The sequence below is a fragment of the Heterodontus francisci genome, chromosome 7, assembly GCF_036365525.1.
Source record: "Heterodontus francisci isolate sHetFra1 chromosome 7, sHetFra1.hap1, whole genome shotgun sequence".
Taxonomy (NCBI): domain Eukaryota; kingdom Metazoa; phylum Chordata; class Chondrichthyes; order Heterodontiformes; family Heterodontidae; genus Heterodontus; species Heterodontus francisci.
Window position 1 is genome coordinate 115,637,277 of NC_090377.1, and position 18,238 is coordinate 115,655,514.

The following is an 18,238-nucleotide window of genomic DNA, read 5'->3' on the forward strand; positions in this document are numbered from 1 at the left end:
CTCAGTTACAGTTCAATGATGAAGATCCTGTTTCAATCTCTCAGATGGGGAGCTTTCAAAGGTCACCCTTTCGTCTCTGCCTGTAGGTAGTTTTTAAAGATGGTATTCGGCAGGGACTTTTCCTTGGCTAGAATAGGGGATATTGGCGGAAGCGGGGTCAAACTCATTGATTGGTGTAGGGGAGGGTGGGAAGGAGTAAAGTTCACAGTTTATAAACTGTGTTTGGGTTGCGGGGGGAGAAGGTCAAGTGCACAAGGTAAGTATTTTGAGGGGGGAGAGGGCAAGGAATGAATTGTATGGTTATTGGGGGGGGGGTGGTGGGAGAGGGGCTAGAAACATATATTAAATTTTTTTGAATCAATTTCAAATCACTATCACTTTAAATAGTTAAAATAAACGGAAGTGCTCAAAGTCCTTTAAAAATGGCGTCGGTGCCTGTATAATGGTGCCTGACAGCATTGCCGGGGATGGACAGCCTGACTCCTCCACGCCATCGGTGTGGGCGGTCCACCCCGGCCATTTAAATGAGCCGTCGTGCTGACGCTCTCGGCAGCTCTGCTATATGCGGTCCACCATTGCTAACGTCCGCCGCTGGTTTTGGCGTTGGACATGTAAAATGCAGTCTTCTATGTCTGCAAAGGTCATTATTAGTCCAACTAGTTGAAAAAGGTAGCCATTCACATTGAGTGGGGCCATTAGCATTTCTAATGCTTTCTTCAAGGCTGGTCCAGAGATGATGATGGGTTCAGTCTCCAGCAGTCACTATGTATATTCACAGCACAGGGGAGGTCACCTGAACTTTTACTCCATTTTGTCTTGTCGAAAAAGTGTGTCTATTTTTGGGGGGTTAATTGATTAGTTCATTATTGCTCCTTGTGTGAGCGTGACAATGTATAGTAGTAGTCTAACAGAGCTTGTTAATTAAGCTTTTGTCATAATAAGCAACCAGTGAATATACTGGAGGCTGTTTCAGATACCCCAACACCCTCCAAGGATGCAAACAATGTAACGTCATACATTAACTTTTATTCTTACATTAATGGCATATTGATTGTTACAGAGCTGAAGACATTTATGTCAAGTTCAAGATGCCTGTCTCGGGGATAATTGGGTTTCTGAAATCCTTGAGTTTTTATCAAGCCTATCTGAGGAAAGATCCGGAAAATGCTAAAGCCTCACTGGAAAGAACTGAACAAAGGTATAAAGCTATATGAAAAGCAGATCCTTTTAGCTGATCTGCCTAATGATTCTTGATTGGACCACACTGTGGAGTTATCGAAAGGCCTCCCAGCTCCACTGACTCTCATCGGCTGCCCAGGATCAGTGGTGGTTCCCCTATTGCTCCTAATTCAGGTTAATGACTCAGATTCAGAAAAGATAAACAAACGGATCAAATTTGCAGAGAGTACAAATTTGAACTGGGTGCGGGGCAGTTAAATCAGAAAAAAAAGCACCTGGGGACTGACTTTCAATCAAATATGGAACTGGGCAAATTTTAATCCAGATTACTGTGAAGTAATGGACATAAGAACATACACGGGTAACATCTATACTCCATCTGTTCAGGAATGGGTGCTCTTACATATAGGTTTAGAATTAATTCCTCAAGATCTTTAGCTTTAAAGGCATTTAGCGACTTTCATACAAATTAAGCAGACAATGATAACTATTATCTATAATAATTACACACCTCCTGTACAAGTAACTGAAGACTTCACCATTCTCAAGCTTGAGATGACCTGCTGGCCAAGCCTTGCTGTTTTCTGAAGTATCTTTTCTTAACTCCCACTTCATAAACCTTTCTTTCTCCCTGCCTTGTGTCACATGTCCCATAGCATTACCTCATTCACTTAGCTGCAATAACTCCAGTGTTAACAAGAGTCATTCCCCAAGCCTTCACCTTGACTGGCTAAAGGTGACACCACATCACTGCACCACCCCCCCACCCCCCACTCCCCAGCACTTACCCTGTCTCAACCAAAGACACCTGTACTTCCTTACTCTGTTAACAAGAGTCACTCCCCAACCCTTCACCTTGACTGAACTGTCACATCACTCAACTGGAGTTGTCGACAGGAACACAGACCCTCTACAGAGATATTACCCAGCTGTCCTCAGACGAGTCACTACCTGAAGCCATAGCTTCTTGACTTGATGGGCAGAACATGTCCAGAGAGATCTCAATGCTAAGTGATCAATGGCAGCCGTCAAGGTCAATGAACAGTTTGTGGCCTCTTGGTGAATCTCCTTATCAGCTGAAACACATTCTGACTGAAATCCCTTTTTCTAATTGAACGTTGCCAACAGAAACTCACATAAAAACTAGTGTTAATACAAAGAATTAACCCTTTCCTTACAGTCCGCCACACTGCCCAGCCCCCGACAGTCTGAATACATAACTAAAGGTGTCACAAAACATCATATTGTCAGCATCATGTATCTATCTCAATCTGTTCTGTCATGCAAATTGGTCCCCATTTGTTTTACACAGCATATCATCACCTGGAATTAAAACATGGTCTTATTTTATCTCCAGTGTGGATAATTTAAATATCCATTTTGGGGATTCACACAGACTTGGAATTTCCATCCCTCATCCCACAGACATGTCCTCGTGTGGTTAACTCTATCTTGATGGGTTCCTCCTCTATGGAACACGTGTCAACTTCGCAATGTAAAGGTTTTCTCCCTCTCCTGAGCCACATTAACCATTTCATGTAACAGTGTTGTCAGCATTGTTGATCCTGGCTGAGCCCTGATCTTCCACAGAAATACATCACACATTCCACATACTGATTCAGGTGCAACAGATCACATCTACACACATCCCGGTATCCCAAAATAATGCCACACCTGACTGCAGATACAAACCACTCAGGAGGGGCTGGGATTGGGGAGGTGGTGAGACACGTAGATGTCCTGATAACAGCTGCTGTATTAAAGGAAGTGGGTATGTGCACAGTGTGTTCCAGATGTATTTCCTGGATTTAACTGCCCCCCACCATCTCCTGCCCCTCATTGTGAGGGGTTTGAATATTAAGGCTGCAGTTTGTAAACTCAGGTTAGTTAACCTGACTTACTCCACTCTGATCAGACCCAGCAACAGAAGGACTTGTAATTGTTGGAGTAGCTGTAGTCCCAAAGGTATCACTCCGCCTTAGAGGGGAACAGTTGGTGATGTTTTGCTTGAGAGTCATGACTTCACAAGCGTGGGGTAAAGCGAGAAGCCAGGTCTCCATGACGCCATGACATAATTGAGCCAGTTGGGGAATTGAACCCACATTGCTGGAATTTTCCTACATTACACTCCAGCTGCCTAGCCAACTGAGCTAACCCACCCCATACTTGCAGTTGTAAAATAATATAATACAGGACACAGATAGAGGAATTCGATGGCACATGCCTGCAAATACCCAGTATGTTATGTCAATTTCCTGTTCAACATTTCATCAGGTGCCAAATGATTATCATAGAGAGAGAGAGAAACAACACTGAAACAGGCCATTCGGCCCACCGAATCCACACCAACCATCCATTTATACTGATCCCTTTTATTTCCCCCTCGCACATCCCCACCTTCCCTCAATTCTCCTACCACCTACCAACACGAGGGGCAATTTTTTTTTTTTACAATGGCCAATTTAACCTATCAACCTCCAAGTCTTTGGCATGTGGGAGAAAACCAGAGCACCCGGAGGAAACCCACACAGTCACAGGGAGAACTTGTAAACTCTGTAAAGGGTGGGGTGAACTGATGCCGAATACAGGTGGATAGTGGCATCAGGGCACCAGGCAGTGGTCTTAGATTTCCTGCTTGTGTCACTGCTGGTTCCAATCTCTGTCTACACACCTCACTGGGCTATGGGGAAAGGGCAGGGGATGTGGGATTAATTGGTTGCTCTTTCAAAGAGCCGGCACAGGCTCGATGGACTGAATGGTCTCGATCCATGCTGTATAAGGCTGTGATTCTATTGTCTGTCCGATGGGCTCCACCACAACATCTTCACATTGTTTTCTATAAGTTGAATATACCAGCTGAAATTTTACAGTAGGCGGATGGACTAAAACGATCCGACCTGTATTTTGTGGGTGCCCGGGCTTCAATTGGTGTGAGGCGGGGCTTCCACCCGCTTGAGGTAGGAGGTCCCACCTAATAGAGCTGCCGGCCAATCAACAGGCGGGCAGCTCTTAGTCCCAGCAGTGCCACTGGGAGCTGTGGCCACAGATGGGACTGCAGCCCAGCATGAAGGAAGGATACCTGGGAGCTGCGACAGCAGGCAAGTTTTGGTTGCTTCGCAGGGGGTAATCGGTTGGGCCCTGGTTAGGCAAGCTCGATTGGAGGGAAGGGGGTCGTGTTGTGTCTTGGGGGTAGTTGGGGTAGCAGGGGCAGCCCTCCATCAGGCATAGGGTGTCCGATCATGAGGGCCACCCTGGAATGCTTGGAGACTGCCTGGTTTTGCCAGGCGGCTTCTCCGGTCCTCGGCTGCCTGACCAACCACACATAAAATCGGCGTTTAAGGGCCTTTATTGGCCTGGGGAAGGCGGGCCTCGTTTATCACCCCAGCCGCCCGATTAAAGTGGCGGCGGAGGTGGGAGCAGGTCAGGAAGGCCTCCCGGAACCTCCCGCTCCATTTTACGCCGCCCCCCCCGCCACCATCCCGCTTGCCGGGATGGCGTAAAATTCCCGCCACCATCTACAAGGCACAAGTCAGGAATGTGATGGAATACTCTCCACTTGCCTTAATGGGTGCAGCTCCAACAACACTCAAGAAGCTCCACACCATCCAGGAAAAAGCAGCCCACTTGATTGGCATTCCATCCACCACCTTAAACATTCACTCCCTCCACCACCGACGCACAGTGGCAGCAGTGTGTACCATCTACAAGATGCACTGCAGCAACTCACCAAGGCTACTTCGATAGTGCCTCCCAAACCCGCGACCTAGACGGCCAAGGGCAGCAGATGCATGGGAACACCACCACTTGCAAGTTCCCCTCCAAGTCACACACCATCCTGACTTGGAACTACATCGCCGTTCCTTCTCTGTGGCTGGGTCAAAATCCTGGAACTCCATTCCTAACAGCACATGGGGGTGTACCTAACCAACATGGACTGCAGCGGTTCAAGAAGGCAGCTCACCACCACCTTCTCAAGGGCAATTAGGGATGGCAATAAATGTTGGCCTGGCCAGTGATGCCCACATCCCTTGAATTAATAAAAAAAGATTAAACTGTAATTTTCACTCCCTCTCTCCCTCTAGACTTCTGAAGGCCATGGGAGTGTCCAGTGAAACCGCCGTGGAATTCAGTGTCAAATATTTTTGCCTCTTGGCGAGCAAACCTGAGAGATGTTCACAGCCTTCCTCCCAGAATCCTTCTTGTGACACAGACTAACTTCGATCAAAAGACCCTCTGACTCTCCCAGGACAGGATTTAATCAGAAATGGATCCAATTTGAAAACGGCATAAATAAACGGATTGTCCGAGGAATTTAAAAAATACTTTCGGTGTGGTTCAATTATAGTCAGTTTTTATTGAATAAAGGGCATAGAATAGAAATAGAATTGTAGAAATTTTAAGGCACAGAAAGAGGTCACTTGGCCCTTCGTGTCTGTGCTGGCCGAAAAACAATCCACCCATTCTAATCCCACCTTCCAGCATTTGGTCCGTAGCCCTGCAGCTAACGGCACTTGAGGTGCATATCCAGACTCCTTTTGAATGAGTTGAGGGTCTCTGACTCAACAACCCTTTCAGGCAGTGAGTTCCAGATCCCAACCCCACTCTGGGTGAAAAAGGTATTCCTCATCTCCCCTCTAATTCTTTTACCAATCACTTTAAATCTCTGCCCCCTCATCGCTGACCTCTCTGCTGAGGTGAATAGACCCGTCACCTCCACTCTATCCAGGCCCCTCAAAATTTTGTACATTTCAATCAGATCTCCCCTCAGCCTTCTCTGTTTTAAGGAGAACAACCCCAGCCTATCCAATCTTTCCTCATAGGTGCATTTTTCTGGTCCTGGCAACATCCTCGTAAATCTGCTCTGTACCCTCTCTCGTGCAATTGCATCCTTTCTGTAATGAGGTGACTAGAACTGCACACAGTACTCAAGTTGTGGCCTAAGCAATGAGTTATACAGTTCCAGCATAACCTCCCTGCTCATATATTCTATACCTCAGCTAATAAAGGAAAGGATTCCATATGTCTTCTTAACCACCTTATCGACCTGTGCTGCTACCTTCAGGGATCTGTGGACATTCACTCCAAGGTCCCTCACTTCCTCTACACTTCTCAGTATTTTCCCATTAATCGTGTATTCCTTTGCCTTGTTTGACCTCCTCAAATGCATCACCTCACACTTCTCCAAGTTGAATTCCATTTTCCACTTTTCTGCTAATCTGACCAGACTATCAATATCTTCCTGCAGCCTGCAGCTGTCCTCCTCACAATCTACCACAGGCCAATCTTTGTGTCGTCCGCAAACTTCTTGATCGTGCCCCCTATATTTATTTGCAAATCGTTAATATACACCACAAAAAAGGAGGGGACCCTGTACTGAGCCCTGAGGAACGCCACTGGAAACAGCCCTCCAATCGCCAAAACACCCGTCAACAATTACTCTTTGTTTCCTGCCACTGAGCCAAATTTTTATCCACCTTGCTGCATTTCCCTGGATCCCATGGGCTTTTATTTTTTTAACCAGTCTGCCATGTGGCACCTTGTCAAAAGCCTTGGCTAAAATCCAAGTAGACCACATCAACTCCACTACCCTCATCTATCTTCCTTGTTACTTCTTCAAAAAATTCGATCAAGTTGGTCAAACAAGACCTTCCCTTAACAAATCCATGCTGACGATCCTTGATTAATCTATGCCTTACTAAGTGACAGTTTATCTTGTTTCTCAGAATAGATTCCAATAATTTGTCCACGACTGAGGTCGGACTGACTGGCCTGTAATTATTCAGCCTATCCTACGCTCCCTTTTTAAACAGAGGTACAACGTTAGTAATTCTCCAATCCTTCAGCAACACACCTAAATCCAGTGAGGACTGGAAAATGATGGTCAGACCCTCTGCTATTTCCTCTCTTGCTTCTTTTAACAGCCCAGGATGCATTTAATCTGGCCCTGATGATTTATCAACTTTCAAGGACGCTAATCCCATTAATGCTTCCTCTCTCCCGATGTGTACCACATCCAATACTTCACACCCCTCTTCCTTATCTACAATATCTGCATCGTCCCCCTCTTTAGTGAAGACAGACGCAAAGTATTCATTCAGAACCATACCAATATCTTCTGTTCTTACTCATAGGTTACCCTTTTGGTCTTTTATGGGCCCTACTCTCTCCTTAGTTGTCCTCTTACTCTGAATGTAATGCACCTCAAGAATTCTGCTCCCACAATTCCTTTCATACTAAAACTATCCCAGATAATATTGGGATAATTAAAATACCCTATTACTGCCCTATTGTTCCTGCACTTCTCAGAGATTTGCCTACATATCTGTTCTTCTATTTCCCTCTGCCTGTTTGGGCGTCTATAGTACACTACCTGCAGTGTGATTGGCCCTTTTAGTTTCCTTGACCAAAATTGCCACCACCCCTCCTTTCTTATCTCCCTCCCTATCATAGAGTCATAGAGTTATACAGCACAGAAACAGTCCATTCAGCCTATCGTGTCTGTGCCGGCCATCAAGCCCCTAAATATTCTAATCCCATTTTCCAGCACTTGTCCCGTATGCTATGCTGTGCCGTGTATGCTATGGCGTCTGAAAATCCTGTAACCAGGAACGTTGTGCTGCCATTCCTGTCCCTTCTTCAGCCATGTTTCTGTAATAGGGGTCAGGTCGGGTAGCAGGTCTTTACATCAGTACATGGGTAAAGGCCTGCTATCTGACCCGACCCGGAAGGATCCCGATGACATGTGTCAGGTTAGGTTCGGGTCGGGTCAGACTTCCGGGTCCGGCATTCAGGCTCGGGTTGGGTTTCCTTTATACACTTTTAATTGAAATAGATACCCTTGAGCACTGCCAAACGCTTTATTTTCCAACCCTGGTTTCCTCTGCCTTCCAGACTCATTCAATAATTTTCCGCCTTCCATTTTAATTTCTGATTTTGTCCTAGCTGAGTCGACCTTCAGGTCCCCATCTCCCTGCCAAACTAGTTTAAACCCTCCCCAACAGCACGAGCAAAACGTCCCGCAAGGAACTCAGTCCTGGCTCTGTTCAGATGCAACCCATCCAGCCTGTACAGGTCCCATCTGCCCCAGAGCTGGTCCCAATGTCCCAGGGATCTGAAGCCCTCCCTCCTGCACCATCTTTCCAGCCATGCATTCATCTGTCTTATCCTTCTATTTCTATACTCACTTGCTCGTGGCACTGGGAGTAATCCAGAGATTACTACTTTTGAGGTCCTGCTTACTAATTTCTTCCCTAGCTCCCTAAATTTTGACTGCAAGACCATATCCCTCTTTCTACTTATGTCGTTGGTTCCGTGAACTGTGAACCGTGACTGCTGGCTGTTCACCCTCACCCTTCAGGATGCTCTGTAGCCGCTCAGTGACATCTTTGACCCTGGCACCAGAAACAACACACTATCTTGGATTCACGTCTGCGGCCACAGAAACGCCTGTCTGTTCCCCTGACTGTTGAATCACCTATCACTATGGCTCTTCCAGTCTTCCCTGTAACCTCCTGTGCAGCTGAGACACCCGTGGTACCACGGACTTGGCTCTGGCTGCACTCCCCAGGTAAAGCATCACTTCCTCAGTGTTCAGCACTGAATACCTGTTAGAGAGTGAGATGCACTCAAGGGTCTCCTGCACTATCTGCCTGATTCTTTTTGACTGTCTGGTGGTCATCCATTCCCTCTCTCCCTGCATACTCGTAAGCTGTGGAGTGACCACATCTATAAACGTGCTATCTACGTAGCTCAAATCCTCATGAATGCACCGCAGTGTCACCAGCTGCTGCTCAAGTGGCAAAACCGGAGCTCAAACTGCTGCAATTGACGACACTTCCTGCACTAATGGTTCTCCAGGATATGGGAAGCATTCTCAAGCTCCCACATAGCATGGGAGGTGCACTCTTGAGGTTGACGCAACCCTGCCATTCCTTTATTTATTAGTTGACCCTTTGCTACTGCTAAAAAAAAACTTTAACAATATTACAACACCTTCGAATTATTAATAATACCTTACTAGTACTGATAAATTCTGCTAAAATAATCAATACAGTTCACTAGTTAAAATAAAATTTACTCAAAAAAAACAGCTACTCACTTGTTTCTAATTATGAAGCTATTTACACACACACCCTAACAGTAGTGTACTAATCCAGCTATTTCGTGTTATTTCCTAACAGCAGTTACTCAGCAACCTTGCAGCTTTCTGTGACATTACTGCTCACTTTGTTTTTTTAAACTCCGGTGTGCCTGGACTTCTGTCTGCTGCTCTCCTGGAAGGTAAGTGCTCGAGGCATGTTCTCCCTGCAGGTCCACTCCTGTCCCGGAAGGCAAATGCTCAAGGCATGCTCCTCACGCAAGTCCATTCCTGTCCTGGGGCTGAGATGATTGGCATCCAACAACCACAACCATCTTCCTTTGTGCCAGGTATGACAACAGCCAGGGCAGAGTTTTCCACAATTCCCATTGACTTGAATTTTACTAGGACTCCTTGATATCAATGACAGTCACTCTCACCGCACCTCTGGAATTCAGCTCTTTTGTTCATGTTTGGACCAAGGCTGTAATGAGGTCTGGAACCACCTGGCCCTCGTGGAACCCAAACTGAGTATCAGTGAGCAAGCTATTGCTGAGTTATTGCAGTTTGTTAGCACTGTCAATGACAATTCCCATCACTTTTCTGGTGATTGAGAATAGGGCAGTAATTGCATTGGTTCTGCTTTTTGTGGACAGGACATATCTGAGCAATTTTCCACATTGCCAGGCAGATGTCAGTGTTGTAACTGTATTGGAACAACTTGGCTAGGGGCGTGGCTGGTTCTGGAGCACAAGTCTTCAGCACGACAACCGGACTGTTGTCAATACCCATAGCCTTTGTGTATCTAATGTGCTCAGCCATTTCTTGATATCACATCAAGTGAAGTGAATTGGCTGAAGACTGGCTTCGCTGATCTTGGGAAACTCAAGAGGAGGCCGAGATGGATCATCCACTCAGCACTTCTGGTTACAGATGGTTGCAAATGTTTCAGCCTTGTCTTCTGCGCTCCTGTGCTGGGCTCTGCCATCATTGAGGGATCGAAGGACAATGGGCTGAAATTTATGTTCAGCGGCCACAAACAATGGCGACCCACATGCGCGGACCATAGTTCACGGAGCCAACGTGATATTAAACATGGTGGCTCATTGACGTGGAGGGGGCGGGCGGTCCGTCCCCTGCAATGTCATCAGGCGCCACTGCACAGGCATCGACGCTATTTTTAAAGGGCTTCGAGCCCCACATTGCAATTTACATTTTTAAAGGGAAATGTGTTGTAAAATGTTTAATTTTTTGATCTAGCCCCTCTCCCACCACCCACCCAACAACCATACATTTAATGTGCACCTGACCTTCCCCCCTCCACAAAGTTCACAAACTTGAATATTTACCCCATCCCACCATCCCCTACACCAATCAAATTACTCTGACACCGCTCCCCGCCACCGCACAGAGAAACTTACCTGCTCCCCACCACCCTCCACCACCAGTGTTACGCCTTGGATCTCCAGATGGAGATCTGATGGCACGGGAGTGCTGGCTGTCGGCACTAATATTGGAGCGGAATGACAGAGGGCGTGAGTAAGTAATTCATTCCTTCATTTGCATTTTTTTCAATATGTAAATTGGGCTCCCATTTCCGAGCAGCGGATGGGGTAGGGGGGGCAGCCTGAGGCCTGTCCACCGCCGGCAATATTGGGTCGAGTCTTCCCAGCGTCGAGGCCGTGCTGGGTCTTTGGCAGAGGCATTTTGCTGCACACCCCTCCCCTCCCCCAGCCAGGAGTCACGATGTCAGGGGGCGACTGTAAAATCCAGCCCAATGTATCGTTCTTAAGGTGTGATGTCCAGAACTGCTCATTATACTACAGGTGTGGTCTAACCAGGGCTTTGTGTATAAACTGAAATATACATTCATATTCTCTGCTATGAATGGGTTCGTGGAGGCCACAAATGAACAATTAACCCCACACTGTGGTAGGCCCCAGGAATCCAATTCTTACAATGCAACAACAACTTGTATTGTTCGGAATGAATACAAAGAAATATTTGATGCCATCACGTTCTCTGACAAAGGGAGGTGAGACTGGATAATACAGCAAACAATCTTTGAACTAAGTCTCAAAAAACTGTGAATTGATGCTTGCGGATATCACCCCTGAATGACCCCTGGCTCCAATTCATAGTTTATGTCCCCATGTTCTGGACTCGCCCTCCAGCAGAAATAATTTGTCTTCATATTAAACACCTCAAACAACCTCTTAATCTTTGATTCGTAATCTGCTTGTATTATTAACCTGCAACGTTCTTTGGTTTGGCTAAACTTTCACACTGAGCACATGCAGATATCTGTGTGTTATCCCTCATGATGCATACATCGGAAGTATCATTGCTAATTTAGCACTTGCTACCGCGGCAGGTTCTATCCCCTCTCCTGATATGGCATTCTCCTGTGGGTGGACCAGAGATGGGATATAATCTCGAGCTGGATCTGTTTCTGGAGATCACCACATACAGTAGGCTGGTATCCTACAGAATAAATCAAGGTCATTGTGATCTCCTGGACTGCTGACTGAAGAGATTGGAGAGGAATGTTCAGGATATTTTCTGCTCTGAACGGCCTAGATTTCCAGCTGTTTTCTCTCACCTCTCCCATGGCTCTAGAAGGGTGGGGAGTATCCGTATTGTGATGCACAAGGGGATCAGAGTGATATGAGCTGGCAGAGTCCAACAAGATAGTGCAAATGGGGCAGACAGGATGGGAAGAAGGTCGATGAGATTAACCCCCTGCTGGGGGAAGGTTAAGAGAGGAGGATGGGGCAGTTGTTGCTGTTCCATCACAACAATTTAAAGATAAAGATCGAGTCTTGATCAAAATCCTGGAAGACAGAAAGTCAAATCCAGGCACAGGTAACATCACAAGCACATAGCATGTATGACAGCAGTGAGTGCCTCAATGAACACTTCAGGGAACACAAGGAGAGGCACAGAGGGAAGATGTGGGTTATCCAAGGGGAATTCAAGCTCGGAAGTGTAGCAGGAGAGGAGGAAGGCAGAGAAACTGTGCTGGGTTGGAGGAGGGATTAGGGTGGACAAAGTAACCAAGGGAGGAGAAATGAGAAGAGGTTTTACTGGGAGGTAAGGAAGGGGAGGAGTCAGGAGACAAGGTCCCAAGAGAAAACAGGAGGAAAGAAGGAGAGGTAGAAATAATAGATGTGGTCAAGAGCAGCAGCCAGAATGCACACACGAGTAGATACAGTGGGAACTCCAGTTATATAGGATAGCAGAGATTAGAAGAGACGAGCTCTGTTCTTAGATAGAGGACGTTCCCCCTGACTTCAGTTGCCATGTTACACCATGGATATTCAAAATGTTAATGTTCCAATATTTAATTAACCCACTGTCAGCCCACAGAGTAAACCTTCACTGGATCAACAACCCCACCAAACACGAAAGTACTCCACAAAGCAAAGCCCACAAATCCAACAGAAGTTGTCACTTTTTTAATCATTCTCCCACTAGATGGTTTGCTGAGTAAAAGGTTTGATCCCAGGTCTGTGAGGGAATTCAGCACAGTGAGGGAAGAGGTGCATTTCTCTCTCCGGGTTTTGGAACTTGAACGGCAGCTGGAGTCACTACGGGGCATCCACGAGGCTGGAACTTCATGGATAGCAAATTTCTGGAGGTGGTCACCCCGCAGCTTAACAATGTGCAGGCAGAGAGGGAGTGGGTGACCACAAGGAGGACAAGACAGGCAGGGCAGGGATCCCATGAGTGCATCTCACTCTCCAACCAGTATTTGGTTCTGAATACTGGTGAGAGTGATGGTTCCCCTGGGGAGTGCAGCCAGAGCCAAGTCCATGGCATCATGTGTGGCTGAGCTGACTAGTGGGGGAGGAAGAAGAGTAGAAGAGCAATAGTGGTAGGGGATTTGATATTGGGAACAGATAGGTGCTCTGCGGCCACTGTTGTGACACCAGGATCATATGTTGCCTCCCTGGTGCCAGGGTCAAGGACATCACTGAGCGGCTGCAGGACGTTCTGAATGGGGAGGGTGAACAGCCAGAGGTTGTGGTCTGTATTGGCACCAATGACATAGACATAAAGAGAGATGAGGACCTGAAGGCCGAATTTAGGGAGAGAAATTGAAAAGCAGGACCTCAAAGATAGTAATATCCCAATTAATCCTGGTGCCACCTGCTGGTGAGTGCAGAAAGAGGAAGATAGATCTCATGAATACAAGGCTGGAAAGATGGTGCAGGAGGGAGGACTTTAGATTCCTGATATTGGGACCACTTCTGGGGGGTGGGTGGGACCTGTACAAGCCAAATGGGCTGCAGCTCAACAGGGCTGGGACCCAGATACTCACAGGGAATTTTGCTCGTGATGTTGGGGAGGGTTTAAAATATCTTGACAGGGGATGGGAACCTGAGAGTAGATTCAGAAGGGAGAGGAGAAAAGTAGCAAATGGAAAGCAGACAATTAGTAAGTGTGTTTGGAAGGCAGAGGAAACAAAGGCTCGAAAATAGACAAGGTAGTTTGATAGTGCTAAATGATATATCCTTCAATGCAAGAAGTCTAGGGAATAAGGCAGATGAGCTGAGGACACAGATTGACACATAGGAGTATGATATTATAGCTGTTACTGAGACATTGCTGAAAGAAGGGCAGGAATGGCAACTCAACATTCCTGGTTACTGGGTTTTCAGACGAGATAGAGAGAGGGTTAAAGAAGAGGGTGGTGTGGCATCATTGATTTAGAAAACAAATCGAACTGTGGGGTGTGGGGGGGTGGGGGGGAAGATATGGAACAGGAATCATCAAATGAGGCCATATGGGTTAAACTGAAGAACAGAAATGGGGCAATCACACTGCTGGGAGTGTACTACAGGTCGCCAAACAGTCAGAGGGAGATAGAAGAACAAATATGAAGCAAATCTCTGAGAAGTGCAAAAATAATACTGCAGTAATAGTGGGGGATTTAAACTAAACCCAATATTAATTGGGATAGAATTAGTGTGAAAGGCACAGAGAGAGCGGAATTCTTAAAATGTATTCATGAAAACTTTTTCAGCCAGTGCGTAGCAAGCCCAACAAGAGAGGAGGCTGTTCTGGACTTAGCTTTAGGGAATGAAGCTGAGCAGGTGGAAGGGGTATCAATGGGGGTGCACTTTGGTGGAAGTGATCATAATTCAATTAGATTTACATTAATTATGGAAAAGGTCAAAGAAAGACCAGGAATAAAAGAGCTCAACTGGGGAAAGCTAATTTTACTAAGCTGAGATGTGATTTAGCTAAAGTGGACTGAAATCAGCGACTTGAAGGTCAATCAGTGCCAGATCATTCGGAGGCATCAAGGAAGAGCTAATGAGGATTCAGAGCAAGTATGTTCCCTTAACCAAAAAGGGTGGGACTAACAAATCCAGAGCCCCTGAATGTCGAGGGTCTTAAAGGAGAGGATAAAGAAAGAAGGACAATCTGATAACAGGGCTCAATATTGCGGAAAACCTAGTGGAGTATAAAAAATGGAGGGGTGAAAAAAATTGGTAAGTAAAATCAATGAAAAAACAAAGATTTTTTAAATAAATATAGCTAACAGCGTACTAATGTTTGAATCGGGGGAAAGTGATAGACCAAGTAATTCCAGGCCAGTCAGCCCAACCCTGGTGGTGGGAAAACTGTTTCAAAAAATTCTGAGAGACGGGATAAAGCTTCATTTAGAAAGACAGTCAACATGGATTTGTTAAAGGAAGGGCATGTCTGACTAACATGAGTGAATTTTTTTGAGGAGGTAACAAGGTGGGTTAATGAGGGTAGTGCATTTGATGCAGTCTATATGGATTTTAGCAAGGCTTTTTATAAGGTCCCACATGGCAGACTGTCACAAAAGTAATAACCCATGGGGTACAAGGCAAAATGGCAAGTTGGATCCAAAATCAGCTGAGAGGCAGGAAGCAAAGGAAATTGGCTGATGGGTAGTTTTGTGATTGGAAGGCTGTTTCCAGTGGGGTTCCACAAGGCTCAGTACTAGGTCCCTTGCTTTTTGCAGTACATATCAATGATTTGGACTTGAATGTAGGGATCTGATTAAGAAGTTGCAGATGATATAAAAATTGGCTGTGTGGTTGATAATGAAGGGGAAAGCTGCAGAGGGACGGGATTGAATTAACTTTGCATTTCTCCCACCACAATCAGAATCGTATATTTTGATTGGGGGCTTTGACTTGAGCGGTCGATTGTAACAGTACATATTCATTTCATTCACTCCTCCATCTTACAATAACTACAGCTGACATTGCTTATAGCAGCCATTTCAGGTTCAAGTTTAAATTTTTTCATCATCCTTCCTTTGGATGACGTACCATGTAAACATTACATTTCTTTTGGTTACGTGTCATCAAATTGGGTTGTAGTTTCGTGCGCAAGTTTGTATTATTTTAGCAAACTTACAGGAAAAGCCCATGAGGTTTATTCACTGTTGCCTGATGAGAGTTTATCAGACTATGAGATTTTAAAATGCTATCCTGGGTACATATGAGCTAGTACCAAAGGTGTACCGCCAAAAATTCTGAACCCGCCGAAAACAGCCTAAATAAACTTACCCTGAGTTTGAAAAGTTAAGCAGCTTGCTTTCAACCAATGCGTAACGGGTACTTAAGATAGAGTCCACCAATGAAAACCTCAGAGAAGTGATCCTCCTCGACGAGTTCAAAAGCTCACTTCCCCTTTCCATAAGAAACCACGTGGAAGAACAAAACGTTCTAGGAGCCAGGTAGGCAGCAATCCTGGCCCAATTCACAAGCCCTTGCGCCAAGGGAAACCATTCCCTAGTCAGCTCCAAAATCCTGAAAAGAATAGAAGGTGGGAGGGTGATAGGAGGATGAACAGCCCTGGGCAAGAAGGGAGAGCTGGAAACACAGGGGGCCCTCCTCGGGCCAAAAAGGTTGGTGCTGAGAGCAGGAGTGACGCCCAAAAACCTGTATGTTTCCATTGTAACAAGGCAGGTCACCTTCGAGCTGACTGCTGGAAGTTACAGAGAAAACCCATAAGTTTAGTCAGGGTACACAGACCAGTGCAGGAAAAGGGGCCCTGATGGAAAGCACAGCAGACCAGGCTGTGTCTCTAACTGCGGCAGTAAAACCTATCGCTGTGAGTGTGGGAAAACTTAGCGAAATCCCAGAGAGTGACCAAGATTTTGTTTCCAGAGGAAAAGTGACCCCCATACCTCTCGAGTGAGGTGAGTAAGCCCACAGTCATCCTCAGGGATACAGGGGCCACCCAATCCCTCATTCTGGGAAGACTGCTAGTAAATAGTATGGGTGGAAAGTATATGCCCATAACTTTATACCGGGTGCACGTGGAGTGCGACCTTGTTTCAAGACCAGTAACCATGGGGATTGTCCTTAGTTTACATTTGGATGGAGTCGACCTGCTCCTGGGTAATGATCTGGCGAGGGCAAAGGTGGTAGCATCTCCAGTGGTATTTGAAAGACCAAAAAAGGTCAGGGAGACAGAGCAGTTACAGGAAAAGGTCCCTGGCATTCTCCCTGACTGTGTGGTGACCTGGTCCATGGCCAAACAAGCTCCGTCAGAGGAGGCTGAACTGGCACTGCAGACAGATGACCCGACTGTCTGGTTATCTGAATCCTTCTTTGGGAAGTTAGAAGACCCAGAGGATGGATTAAGCAGGTCTTCCTTGGTCGAGACTCAACAAGTCGACACAGGGTTAAAAAAGTTAGCACAGACTGCCCAAACTGAAGCTGAAGCAGAGGGAGTTCCAGAGTGCGACTATTTAAAGGATGAGGTGCTGATGAAGAAGTGGAAACCCCCTCACAGACCTGCAGATGAAGAGTGGACAGTGGTTCACCAGGTAGTGGTGTCGCCGAGGTACCGTAGGGAAATATTGAGAATAGTCCACGACATTCCAATGGCTGGACATGTCGCTATCAGAAAAACCTAAGGCCACATCATACAGTATTTTCACAGGCCACAACTCCACAAGGATGTGGTGGAGTTCTGTGAGACTTGCTACATGTGCCAGGTTGTGGGGAAGCCTCAACCTGCAATAAAACCTGCACCCTTAATTCCCATATTGGCTTTTGGGGAACCGTTCAGCAGAGTGCTGGCAGATTGTGTGAGACACATGCCGAAAACAAATGGGGCTACCAGTATCTGCTCACCATTATGGATGTGGCTACTCAATTTCCAGAGTCTATCCCTCAAAGAACTATCTCTGACAAGGTAATGGTGTAGGGACTAACCCAGTGTTCACCCAATATGGTCTGCCTGCTGAGATCCAGTCGGATCAGGCCACAAATTTTATGTCCAGTATTTTTCAAAAAGTCATGGGTAATCTGGGCATAACCCAACTAAAGTCCTCAGCCTACCACCCACAGTCACAAGGGACTTTGCAGCAGTACCACCGGACCCTAAAGACAATGATCAGTCATGACTGGGACAAAGGGCCGGGATTTCTTCTGTTTGTGACCAGGCGCACACCCAATGAGTCCACTGGCTTTAGTTCCTTTGAATTAGTTTATGGACACGAGGTGAGAGGTCCTTTAAAACTAGTCAAGGAGAGGGTTTTGGGACACAGGGATGAATCTTCCCTGTTAGACTACATCTCCATGTTCCGAGAATGGCTCACGAGAGCCTGTGCGGTGGCTCAGGAACACCTCAAAACCTCCCAGACAGCTATGAATAGGCAGGCGGATAAACATGCCAAGGCCAGAATATTTCAGCCCACAGGCCATGTGTTAGTGCTATTACTAATGCAGCGATAATCATTGAAAGCCCAATTCAGTGGCCCATACAGAGTGGTAAAGAGAAGGTAAATTATATAATTGACGCCACAGATCGTAGGAAAAAGCAAAGGCTGTGCCATTTCAATCTGTTGAAAGAATATCACAGCCATGAAGGGGCAAACAAGCACAGCTCTGTAAGGCAGTCAGGAAAGAGGAGGGTGAAAGGGACAGTCAGGATGAGTTAGAAGGAGGCCAGGAGGATTCCCAAATCAAACCGCCTACC

General features: G+C 46.3%; 2 protein-coding genes across 8 annotated transcripts in view; both read left to right on the top strand.

The window, feature by feature from the left end:
- Positions 1-5,501, top strand: part of LOC137372256 (putative methyltransferase DDB_G0268948) — a 38,009-nt gene extending 32,508 nt beyond the window's left edge. For both annotated transcript variants that reach the window (XM_068035957.1, XM_068035958.1), the window contains exons 6-7: positions 1,061-1,198; positions 5,262-5,501. In XM_068035957.1, the coding sequence (XP_067892058.1) occupies positions 1,061-1,198; positions 5,262-5,394 (271 nt within the window). In that variant the 3' untranslated portion in view covers positions 5,395-5,501. The remainder of the gene's footprint in view (positions 1-1,060; positions 1,199-5,261) is intronic.
- A 3,885-nt stretch (positions 5,502-9,386) lies between these two features.
- The window catches only part of LOC137371778 (putative methyltransferase DDB_G0268948), a 50,834-nt gene continuing 41,982 nt past the window's right edge, over positions 9,387-18,238 (top strand). For 2 of the 6 annotated variants that reach the window (XM_068034637.1, XM_068034642.1), the window contains exon 1: positions 9,394-9,459. Coding sequence is in view for 1 of the 6 variants with exons in the window: in XM_068034640.1 (XP_067890741.1) it covers positions 9,525-9,606 (82 nt within the window). In the remaining 5 variants the exon portion in view is untranslated. The other 4 variants (XM_068034636.1, XM_068034640.1, XM_068034639.1 and 1 more) reach the window with 4 other exon arrangements.